The following is a 12970-nucleotide window of genomic DNA, read 5'->3' as shown; positions in this document are numbered from 1 at the left end:
TGTACCAAAATATATCCATTTTTGTTCCAGGTTTCCGTTTGTGGTTGGCTACGTCCCAGTAGATGAGCCCAGTGGGGGCTTAGCACATCTACAGCGCTAGTTCATCAGCATGGCATGATCACTCCTTGTCTCTGTCTTAGCTGATAGTACACTCCAAACCTAATTGTTATCTCAGCAGAGCAACTCCATTATTCAGCCTGACACTGCTCTCTCCCCCCAGCTCCCGTTAGCTGTTTGTTGCCGTGATGTTATATTAATGAGGCCTGCAAATAAATGAATAGGAGATCACAGTGTTGCTTGTTCATAAGGAAGCCGATTTTTTATTTATTTAATCACTGAGGCTGCAGGCAGAAGAGGAAGATTTGTGCTGTCAAGGGGAATACAGGATGGATCCCAGTGACGTGTTCTATGAATGGGAAAGATTTCATGTTAACATATGCACTATTATTGATTTCTCTTTTATGTCAACAAATAAAGATCCTCCTAATCTTCCCTCCCTGTTGGCTCATTACAGTTTTAAAAGCTTTCCTCTCCACTTAACTGTTTAAACTTTTCATGAAAAAGGGGATCTACCCTGACATAATTTCACTTTCTTTCCAATCTGACATGATGGGCTTTGGGAGCCTGAACCTTTTCCCCACACCTGTCTCTTTTGGAATAATAATCCCCCTTGCTTCCCTGGTTGGATTTAGACATGATTAACCTCTGCCGTGTTGTTCACCATAGTTAAAGCCAACAGAGAAGTGAAAATCCCTGACTCCTTATTTTCTTGTGTTGCTAAGAATCCCACCTGCATGTTTACCTCCCTCCCCCCCTCCCTCCCTAATGGATTGCAAGACTTTGTTCTCTCTCCACTGATATGCATACTTTTTTGGAATATTTCTCCTAATGTGTGCATATTTACACATTTTTATCTAACTTGCACCTTTCCCCATTGACTAAAGTGTGTTTGTTCCTTCCCCCACAGCTTTACTTATTTTAGCCATTTGCATCTTACAATTTTTATAGTTTTATGTGTTGACTTGTCTAGTTGTTTAGTCGTGTCCGACTCTTCGTGACCCCATGGGCCAGAGCACACCAGGCCCTCCTATCTTCCACTGCCTCCCGGAGTTGGGTCAAATTCATCTTGGTTGCTTCGATGACACTGTCCAACCATCTCATCCTCTGTCGTCCCCTTCTCCTCTTGCCTTCACACTTTCCCATCATCAAGGTCTTTTCCAAGGAGTCTTCTCTTCTCATGAGATGGCCAAAGTACTGGAGCCTCAGCTTCAGGATCTGTCCTTCCAGTGAGCACTCAGGGTTGATTTCCTTCAAAATGGATAGGTTTGTTCTCCTTGCAGTCCAGGGGACTCTCAAGAGCCTACTCCAGCACCACAATTCAAAGGCATCAATTCTTCAGCGGTCAGCTTTCTTTATGGTCCAGCTCTCACTTCCATACATCACTACAGGAAAAACCATAGCTTTGACTATTCGGACTTTTGTTGGCAAGGTGATGTCTCTGCTTTTTAAGATGCTGTCAAGGTTTGTCATCGTTTTCCTCCCAAGAAGCAGGCGTCTTTTAATTTCGGGGCTGCTGTCTCCATCTGCAGTGATCATAGAGCCCAAGAAAGTAAAATCTGTCACTGCCTCCATATCTTCCCCTTCTATTTCCCAGGAAGTGATGGGACCAGTGGCCATGATCTTAGTTTTATGTGTACTTTGTTTCTATTCTGGAAAATGTGCAAATTATCGAGATGAGGTGCATTTTTTTTCCTGAAGCAAGTCTTAGGAGGTATGAAAATGCTATTTTCTTGTAGAATTCCATTTTAAAAATCCAGCCTAAAGACTTAACCAGGATCCTGCTTAGTTGATGGTTATTTCCGTAGTCTAAAATCCCACTCTCCATTCCATTTGAGGTGTATGACTAAGTGTTGTTGTTGTCGTTTTGAATTACATACTGCCCCATAGTGCTACAGTACTTTCTGGGTGGTATACAGCTTAATTATGCAAGCAACATTTTGTCCCCCAACAAGCTGGGAACTCATTTTACCAACCTTGGGAAGATGGTAAGCCAGCTACTGGGATTGATTGGGATCAAACTCAGGGTGTGAGTAGAGACTTGACTGCAGTTTAGCCTTTGTACTGTGGGGCTATGTGGAAATTGTGATTTCAGGACAGTTCTTCCCAGAATCTCACCACTTTTGCTTTCCATCCTGCATGTTGAGGAATTCTGAAGAATTTTGAAATTTACTTACGATATTGTGACATTTTAGTTAGCCTTAAGAAAGTTATTCTTTGAAAGTACACTTTGAAATATTAGCTCACTGCTTCCATGACTGCCCCAAGGATGAAAGCAGTGAGGCACTTGAGTAAACTTTCCTATGAGATATTTCTTGCTTGAGTGAGGGGATTATTTTCCCCTTTTGTTTAGCTTGAGGAAGAGAAGAGGAATCTCTGATTTCTGGATATGTTACATCTGTCTGAACAGTTTAGTGAGACGAGAAGACTATTTGCAGGCCATTTTGCTTCTGGGGACTCGCAGTGCCTAGATCTTTGCATATAACACAGAAACGTATGAGAGAAGAGCAATCTCAAAATCCTGAGGAGGCCACTTTGTTTATTTATGGAAGGACTGTAGGTTTTGATTAAAAAATAAAAATGGAAGCAAAACCCCTTGGGATGAAAATAAAATCCACTGAGCCCATCGGGTTAGCACAGTGGGTGGGTTGCAGTGTCACACAGAATGAAGCTGAAAAGAGAAATATTAGTTGGTTTCTAGTGGCTGTCGGGGGGGGGGGGGAATCAGTCCTGGGCAGAAAGCCAGTATAATGTCTGTGATTTAGGTAAATTATATTGAAAAGTAAGGCTGTAGTTTACAAAGCGCGCGCACACACACACACACACACAAACCCCACACCCTGGCATGCATGCAATACTAGAGTTGGCTAAATACAATTTCAGGGGTGATTGCATGCTGCTGTTTCAGGGAGGAAGAGGAGTTCTTATGAATAACCAATTAGCTGTTTTCAGTGGGTGAAGGTTTATATTGTACTGTCTGTCAATTTGTTTATTATTATTATGTACTGGCTGTGGCATCCCACATCATGTAAGCAACCTCTGTGAGGAAAGCTAACATAATTTCCCTGATCCACAAATCTGTTTATTACATTTTTATCCAACCCATCCTCTTGAGGGTCTTAAGAGACCATATTGAATAGTCCTCCCTGCTGACTCCATTTGCACCACAAAACAACCATGCGAATTAGGCTACACTGAGAGATGGTAACTGGCCCAAGTGACTTCTCAAGGTGTGATCACACAGGGGAACAGACTGCAATCTAAACTGGTTGTGGAGGGGTCTGGTACAGTCCCCTCCCCCCAGTGATCATATGCCACATGGGGAAATGTACTCCAGAGCGAATCCAATCTATCCCCAAGTTGGACCTTTTTGGTGCAGCTGTAGGGCTTCTACTTTTTGTGACCAAGCTGGAACAATTCCCAACAGGCAGAAGGGTCACTTTAAAGGAGATCACTCCCATTTCAGCAATCCTTTTTGGTGCAATTTGGTGCACATCTTTGCAACTATCTGCTCGTATCCATAGTCGTGTGAAGAACTGAAAGAGGTCTCCTTGCTTTCTAATGATCTGCACTCACAGAGAAGCTGTGTGTCGATACTGCTAAGGGTGGAACTCCCTCCCTCTCTGACAAACAAATAGAAAATCCAACCAACCCTACAGCAGAGTTACACAAGGGAGAAAGGCTCATGTTGGAGCAATCTGTTCTAAAACTAACTAGAAGACAAAAGCTTTGTTCCATTTTCACAGTGCCTTAGTCTCCAGATCACACAAGTGCCATTTTGCCTAGTTAAACACATGGTGTGATGCATATAATAATGTGACCTTAGGCTTTGCACTAGGATTTTGCTACAAGTTGCCACTGGGTGAAGTCTGCCAGAAGTTTTGGGGTGGCTGACAACCAGCTTTATTTCTCTTTTATATCTAAACCAAATGATGCAAGCTCCCTACTGGCTCCCTAACAAGATATGTCAATAGAATAGGTAAAAGTGGATGTGTTGAAACACAGACAAAATAAAGTTGCCCTTGCAGGGCAATCCTAATTCTTTCAGAATGGCACACAACAACCATTATCTGTGGTTTCTGATCAGTTCCCAGGCCAAATTCAAGGGGCTGGCAATGATCCTTTATGGTGGGAACCCATAGATATTAATCTTAAACCAGCTGGCACATCTGAGGATGCACCATCTTCAGGACATTTTTTCACTCGATATACAGCAAAGATCCAGCAATCAATCTTTGAAAAGACTGACCCACTTAAACAAGTTGTAGACGCTTCTTCCTTCATCAAGCCTTTGACAATTAAGGTGCCGTTTAATGGTACTTAGGTTTTTTTTTAAAATCTATAACACTTTCATTTTGTTACCACTCATTTTTTATTGATCCTTCATTTTTCTATAATTTCAAAATGCTTTCAGAAAGGCTGATGAAAAACAGACTATGGGTTTGCACAACAACTAAATAAATAAATAGGACAGTTCATAATAAAAAGTTTGCTGAAAAGAATGAGAAATACTGCACTTAATCCTACCAAGCTATGAAGTCTTAAATCACCAATTGCACTTTGCCTGTGAATTCACCGAATACACAAGAAACTTCACTGGAGACAAATCTACACAAAAATTCAGTGTTGAATTTCTCTGTTTGAACATACTTGGCCTGTAATCTCTATTCATTTTGTTACATCATCAAATTCCTTCATTCTAAGGTATTACATTCATTCATTTAATATCCACCTTTTAAAGATGAATCATCATTTATTGTTCTTCATTTCTTCCTAACAGAAATCTTAGCTCCTCTGCTCCTGTTCCATGCATAAATTCCATGCAGGTTTTATAATAATTGCCCCATCAGTTCCCACCTCAAGCATTAATTAAAAATACTTTATTGTTAATATAGCTGTATTATTGCTAATAAACTGAAGCTTATGTTAGTAGGGCTTTCAAGTGCTGTCTGTTATCTTAATGTATCATCTAAGCATTCTTTGGTATCACAACAATTCCCAATTCAGAACAGGGAGCTTTTTTAAAGAAAAAAAAATCAGATTATAAAGAAGATGAGAAGCAATTCAAAACAGCTTAATGAGGACTCACAGGATAGCAGTGGCAAAAGGAATCTGCTGCTACAATGATTTTTCAGACAGTGTGATCATTGAGGGCCCTGCATAATGAGCCAAAGGGCAACATTCTGTAGGACTTGCTGAGAACTCAGTTGCCAAATTTCCTTACAAAATTGTTGCAAAAACTCATATTAATCAGTCCCATTTGTCTGCACAAATACCCAGTTTCTCTCTTGCTGTCTCCTGCTTCAGTGCTTTTTATGATTTTGCCAGGGAAGGGTCTACTAATTTGTCTCTGCACCTTGTATAGCATTACAATAAAGGTCACCCATAATAAACACAGTAGTGATTACAGAAAGACACTTAAATGATTGAAACAAGGATGCTGAATGCCAGCACATCCATTAAGGTTCCACTTGATCCATCCAGATTCATCAATCTATATGGATGTAATCAGGATTATATTTATATAAATGTTTTGCTATTTATAATTTTGTGAAAATGATGTCTATAGCCAACATAGAAAACACTTAACTCTTCCAACTTAGTTGTTTAGATGGAAAATCAAGGAAGACTCTCTTTTGCTCTTATTTACCTTTCTTAAGTAAGCATTCCCCTTCCATCACTTGTCTTTGCTTCTGATCTATGGTGATGTGCGAATTTGGAGTTCAGGATCTGCCCTTAAAAAAATTAATGTGAGCCACTGGGGACAATTTCTAAATATCGTATCTATTTTGTTCCTTTACTTCCCCTTGCCAAGTCCTTTCCCATAGCTCTTCATGCTGCCTCCTCCCTGATGTATTTCTCATTTATGGCAATGATCACCAAGGTTAGAAGAGGCTCCAATAGGCTATGAAGCCACTCCTACAGTTCCATAATGATTCTGATACTGAATCTGGCTCTTGGTCATTTGGTCTATTTTGGTAGAAATTTCTCCTGTACCTTGCTTTATACGTTTTCCGGCCAGAAATATAAATTGTTCTGTATCCATTATATATTTAATTTGAATTAACTACATCATTAAAAATGCTTACTTGACAAAGCATTTTTAAATGTAACCTTTTGTGCATAGGTGGATCCTTATACAGTAACAAGCCCTGGCACTGTGCTTTTTAAAAAAATCCTCTTACGAAAACAAATGCCCAGAATTAAACTGACATGATGAAAAACAAACTCAAGGCTGGGAATCAGTAAAATAAGAGACCACTAACCTTTCCAAGGGGTGTGCGTGTCTATAGTCTGAAAGTAACTGCAGAAATCTATTGCCAATATTACCAGTATTCCCCCATGATAGCCTTCTAGTGAACAAACTTTCCATAAGACTACTGCCTGTTACCAGCCCGCAAGCCACAAAAATCAATTACATACTAATTACTTCCATGTTTTAATTAGTGTGTGTGCCAAAGGGCAGAAAGGGCACCTCCTATTGATGGCTGATCTTGATAACCAAGTGTGGGTGATCAAGGCACATAAAAGTGCACAAGCTCATGCATCAAAGATGCAACAAAATGAAGCCTAAATCCAACAGAATTTCTTTCTCTTCTTCTTCCTGCTGCCCTTGGAGCTACTTAAAAACTAGCTTTAGATTTCAGGATGCCTTTAGGAATATATTTTTAGGATGTTTGGGAGGCTGTAGTAGAAAGGGGAAATCATATCCGTCTGCCTTTTGGAATTCTGCTGTCCTGCAAGTAGAAGCCCTGTACTGGATCCTGCCCTAATTTGATAGAAAATCACATGGAATTTCACTTTAGAAGAGATAGCCACGTCAGTCTGTGCAAGCATATTAGGCAAAAATCAAAAATAAGCAAAACAAAGACAAAAAAAACATGTGGCACCTTAAAGACTATCACATTTAATGTCAGCTTTCATGGACACGTCCACTTTGTCAGACACAAAGAAGCAGAATGAAATGAAATGTAAATGAAATATCAATTTCACATTCTAAATGTTCATTGGTTACATGCAGTCTTCCATTTGTTTCTTTTTCTTTTCTCTTACTCTATAAGTGTAATGTATCATGGTTGTAATGTATCACCTCAAGACAGAACAAGATAAAAGTTTCCTCAGCACAGGTATCTGGAAATGGAGCTCAATTCTATGCTTTCTACATAGAAGTAAGACCTATTAGATTTAATGGGATTTGCTCAAGGAAACTCTATACAGGACTGGAGAACAACATCCATTACAGCCCATGAGCCTTATTTCCATACAGAAAGTTTAACGATATACAAATAATGTTCTGCAAAGCTGACCAGAAACAAGAACTGAACCCCAGTTTGATATAATGATTAAATTGCTAGGTGCTGGTAAGGACAATCAGAATTTTCACTTGGCCGTAACATTCACTGGCTGACTTTGGACCAGTCACACTCTTTTGTGTACTTCACAGGCTTGTTGTGAAGATAAATTGGGACAACTCCTTTCTTTATATGCCACACTGAAAGGAAAACAAGATACAAATGGGATTAAATAGCTCTCTACATTGCTTTTATCTATTCCTTCCATATTCATGGAGAAATGTCATGATGTGGCATTGATTGATTATCCAACAAATTCAGGAGATATCCTAATCAGATCCGAAGACCAAGATTTCAATAGCCAAAGCTTTCACATGTCACAGAATGTAGAGCTTCTGGGGTGGCCCAGTTGTTGTGAAATACGAAGAGATTTACAAAGTGGAAAGAAGACTGCAGGACACAGAGTCAGAGTTATGATTATTATAAACTTAGATCAATGCTTTATTTGCTTCTACATGCACCAAAGTCTATCTCAGACATAATATACTCCCTGTTTGCAAGCAACGAACAACAGCATTTTGGAATCACTGTATACATCCCCGAGGCCAATAACTACACATTTAGTTATGATTAATCTGTTTAATGTGCTTCTATCTCATACCCGTGGAACTGCTGATAGCTGACACCATCAAGTCTAGGAATTAAAATATAAAATATAGAAAATGCCGTAGGCTTCTTAAAAGCTACCAATTTGTAAATATGAGATTGCTGGGATAAAACTGAAATGATGGAGACTGAAAGGCATGAGAAAATAAAAAAAAGTTCAGTGGATCAGCTCTTGAATTTGTCTTCTGCAGATGGGCTCCGCTTACAGACGGTACTGATCTCTGATTTTGGGAGGATATTCTATCTCCACAAGTCCTCCCATTTGGAGCGAATGCTCAAAAGCATACTTTCATGCCACAGAATCAAGGTCCCCTGATTTTCTGTGCAACATTTCCAAAGGCCTAGAGCAGCAATAGTGAACCTATGGCACGCAGAGCCCTCTCTGTAGGCACGCAAGCCATAAGTCACCATTGAGAAATACTTATCCATCCACTGATCCCAGATTTCAGGAAGAACTCTTAGAAAGGGAGGGAGAGCCAAGATGGCAATGGCCGCCACTGCCACAAACACATACACCTGCTCAGATTTCAGGCATGGAAACACCCGGCTCCCACCCCCTGCACCTTTAAGGATTGTAGCCAGAGGCGGAGTGGGGAGTGTCCCGGGCAGGTGCTGGAGGTTGTACAGCTGGAGGAGTGGGACTCTTCTGGACAATCATGGTTGGTTTTGTATTGCAGTTTGGGCACTCAGGCTCAAAAAGGTTCACCATCACTGGGCTAGGGGAACTGTTGTGGGAATGAGAGTGTAGGGAAATTTACTTCTATCTATCCAGTTACATGTACCTCATCCAACCTTTGGCTGGTATAGAAGATCATCAAAGAAAATGCAAAGCAAGCCTTTCCAATGAACTCTTTCTAGTATCAGGGCTCCAGTACTTATAAGGTCCTTTACCTCACAGACCCTTACCACACCTTATCACGTGAAGAGGGACAAATGAAGAAAAGTATCTGACAAACACCTCATAATCTGGGTAGACATATCAGATCATTGGCCATTACTAACATATCTGCGTTAAGGCACATCAAAATGTTGGTTTCCATTAAGGGAAAAAGGCCTACAGGAAGCAAGGAAAGAACTGAGGAACTGAACAGAACAGGAAGAGAAAAAAACCAAGCCTATTTGACTGTTATTACCTCTGTAATGCGTGGGTTGGAGCATTTAACATTTCTGCTTGACCAATCGAGCCACCTTCCCCATCCGCTGATAGGAGAGGGGCAGTGCTGACGCAAGGTGCATTTTCCTTCCCCAGTGCACCAGCCACACTCAAATTTCTGATCTGCTTTTAAGCACAACCCACAGCTTTCCCGCTGTGCTGCACATTTGTAGAGGTGAACTGTAGAGACAAGAAAATAGCATGAGTGAGGGATAGGTTACTCCTGACAAACTAAATGAGACACAATTTCTCACAATGCTGGAAAGTGAGAATTGGAGGTTCTACCGACTCCTGCAGGAACTTTCACATCAGCTGAAACTATTTTTTTGGTTTTTATAGAATTCCCCCACTTGCCAAGGATAAGCAATATGACTGTTACCCAGCATGCCTGTTACTTCAGCTCCAAACCACCGGACCATTAGGCTGGTGGGACACTGAGGAGGCTTCTCCGGCTAGGACATGTAGTGCATCATTGAAAAAATAAAGTTTAGAACCTAGAACTAGCTTTTGCAGGAACAGTCCACATTTCATATTTACATGTAGGCATCCTTCAGCCTTAAGAGACAATGGTAATGTGCTCTGTATGGAGGACTTGGAACAGCATCTAGTGTGGCTGAGAAGGCCAATTTGAGAGTGACAATTCCTTCCACACTGAAGACAAATACAATCTGTCCCCTGTCCAGCTCCCTGATTTTGCTGCTTTCAGCACTGCCTCTTCGCCTCGGGTCTCTTCAAATTGGGAGAGGCCATGATGCACCGCCTGCCTCCAGGCTGAATGCTCAGATGTCAAGGTTTCCCATCTGTTGAGGTCCATTCCTAAGGCCTTCAGATCCCACTTGCAGGGATCTGAAGGATTTCATATTTAAAGGGATTTCATATTTGAAGGGATTCCATATTTAAAGAATCTGAATATTAAAAACCTATATGTAAGTAATGTTGTACTGCTTGCTTAAGAAGAATGCTCAATCAGTACATCGCTTTGAGTGTGAGCAGCAGCTGTGAGGATCATCAGCCATGAGGTTCAAGATGGCTAAACAAACTCTGGCACAATTTTTAAGCAAACCGCTTCTGCTCTGATTTAGTGGCCCCCTCTTCAGATATTCGTCAACTGTATCAGTCAGGATGTAACCAAAAACATTTTCCAGAAACTATGGGCAAGGTCATGTAAGGCCTTTCCTTGCACGCAAGAGTTACGATGGGGTCATATAAAATTATCCTGTTGAACCTTTCCACAGATGTTCTTAGGTATTATTTCTTCCATGTCTGATTTGGGTGACAGCCTTCAAAATTCTTTGTTTAGTTTCCTCCACTGATTTCAACCAACAAAGGCTTCATTGAAAACAATGTCTCTATTCCCAGGGAGTTTGGCAGGGCTTCCAATATATCAGGTTCCACAGTAAACTTCAAAAGCAAAACATAGTTCAAATGGGAACAAATAGGGACCCATTAAATGGACGTCCGTGCTGCTATTAAACTACATTCTTTCATGGAACAAGCCTGCTGTTTTCACAGGGCTTGTTTTGATCTGACTTGCCATGGATCTAGTTATATAATAATGGAATCTGGTTCTATGCATGTTTTTCTTAGCATTCTCCCTGCAGTAGGAGCTACCATTAAGCTGCCTTTCTTATAATTGAAGTACAGATCTACTTGAATAAATTTGAGGGTTCCCCTGCCACAACAGTAGCTGTTTTCAATGAATCCAACATAAAACTCAGATCTGCAGATCTGTAAGGTCAAGGAAATCATGGTCTAATATGAAGGCACATCAATGATGAGAAAGCACTACTTGTGAATCATTACAATGAAAAGCAGTTATTGTGTAGGAAAAAATTATAAAAACAAATGTTGGAATTACAGTAAAGGACATTCTCCGTAGTGTGAGATGGCTGGTCACATCAAAGCCTTCCTGCTGTACTCACACAAGATTACATTTCATTTTTAGTTAGCCATACACCATCTTTAAGGCTAGAATCTTGAATGATTGATATTCTATAAACAGCTGGACTTGTACAAAATGAAAGTAGAAAGGATTTTCAGAATGTTAAAGGTAGATGTCTGTAGTCTACACAGATATACAAACTTATGTAGCATATATAAGAACTCATGCTATTATAAACTGGTTCATCTTTAAGGTGTCATAGAACTATATTGTTCTTAAAAGTACACGTGTCAAATACTTTGAAACCAGAGGAAACTATCTTCACAGACCAGAAATTTTGAACCAATCATGAAGAGAGTACAGAACCGCTCTGAATTTTGAACCTGGCTCATGATTTCTGACACTTATTTGCTCCTGCTTCTACACTTCAAACCAAACATACTTTTTGTAAAAGGGGAAGAGAATTGGTAGCAGTGGAATCAGGGAGGGCTGTCTAGGAAGAAGAGTATTTCTGTGAATGCTCAAAAGCATACTTTCATGTCACAGAGTTATAGTTTCCATTACTTTCCAGCTGATTCGTTCTGTAGACAATGTGAACTAGCACTCCTATGTACCATCATAGGAACGAACAGGCTTCATGGTGCCAAACACTGAATAATTTGTTTTCTAGGTGAAAAAAAGTATTAAGAGCACACACCATAGGAAATGATTTCTCTATCTAAGAGCCTTTCTCACTCTGAAAAATATTTGTCACCACCCTCACTAACAGTGCCAATATCATGTAAAAGAGATTTTGCACCATTTGGATATCCCACATGTAAGGCAATAAAAGGGGAAAATAAATACTTTAAACACACAAAAACACACACACCTAGAAGCCTATTGTTCTCCAGACCTCTCCAAGGCTGATCTAACCTGCTTGTAACATGTTTATCTTAAATCTATGAGGCTGAGCTCAGGGCTCAACTGATGCTCTATTGCAAGCTGAATGTGTTAATTCCAGATTTCTCCCCCCAAAAGCCTTTAGCAAGAAGTAATGCAAAAAGAATTTAGAGATGTCTGCCTATTTCCATTCTATTTGTCATTGTTTCTTATCTTTAAAATATCACCCTGCCAGTTTTCACATCCAAATTTGTCCTGACTGCAGATCCTGAGATCAGCAAATTCATACTCTACCTTTCAATCCACTATGATTAGTGTAGACATGAAGTAGGGTTTTTCCAGGGTTTGTAGAACTGTGCTTTAAGAGGAAGAGAAGAATTGCTTGCTAAATTCCTCTTTTTATTGATTTATTCTGTCTTGACATGATGAGATATATGGATAAGGAATGTTAAAGCCCAGTGAGATTTCTTGCCTCCAAACAAGAGAAACACAAAGAACCTCCCCTAGTGTCCCTTTGAATAAGAAAACACATATACAAAAAAGCACAAAAGAACTAGGTGATTGTTACGAAAGGAACAACCATTCAGTGCTTTAAATTTTGAAATAATGGCAGAAATTCTAGTCTGGGGAAATTTGTGCACTTTGCACAACTGTGCCAAAATGAGCAACATATGTAAAAAAATTAGGAAATTTGCACAAAATATTGGCTTTGCCAATTTGAGAATTCTGTTCAGAGAATGAGGACATTCCTCATCATTTTTGTTGCAGTTTTTCACATATGAGGATAAGAAAAGTGAGGCTATACGTACTTGGATACATACACATGTTTGTGACCTTTTTTCCTCTCCTTACAAATATATGACAAAATCTCTTCCCTTTTGGATTTCTTTAACAAGACATCAAAAATATCTTCCTCAGGGCCATAGCTATAGTTTAAACATGATTTTTTTTAAATATCTTAAGCAATGTGAAATACTACTCTGCAAAAGCATGGCCTTAAAAGACTTAATCATTATTCTTTTAATGAATATATAATTT

General features: G+C 39.8%; 1 protein-coding gene across 2 annotated transcripts in view; it reads right to left on the bottom strand.

Moving 5' to 3' along the window:
- PLXNA2 (plexin A2) overlaps positions 1 to 12970 on the bottom strand; it is a 520505-nt gene that overhangs the window by 151003 nt on the left and 356532 nt on the right. For both annotated transcript variants that reach the window (XM_020807529.3, XM_020807530.3), the window contains exon 12: positions 9149 to 9348. In XM_020807529.3, coding sequence (XP_020663188.2) covers positions 9149 to 9348 — 200 coding nt within the window. The remainder of the gene's footprint in view (positions 1 to 9148; positions 9349 to 12970) is intronic.

Source organism: Pogona vitticeps, chromosome 4, assembly GCF_051106095.1.
Source record: "Pogona vitticeps strain Pit_001003342236 chromosome 4, PviZW2.1, whole genome shotgun sequence".
NCBI classification, from domain to species: domain Eukaryota; kingdom Metazoa; phylum Chordata; class Lepidosauria; order Squamata; family Agamidae; genus Pogona; species Pogona vitticeps.
This window is presented reverse-complemented; position numbering and strand designations above follow the sequence as displayed.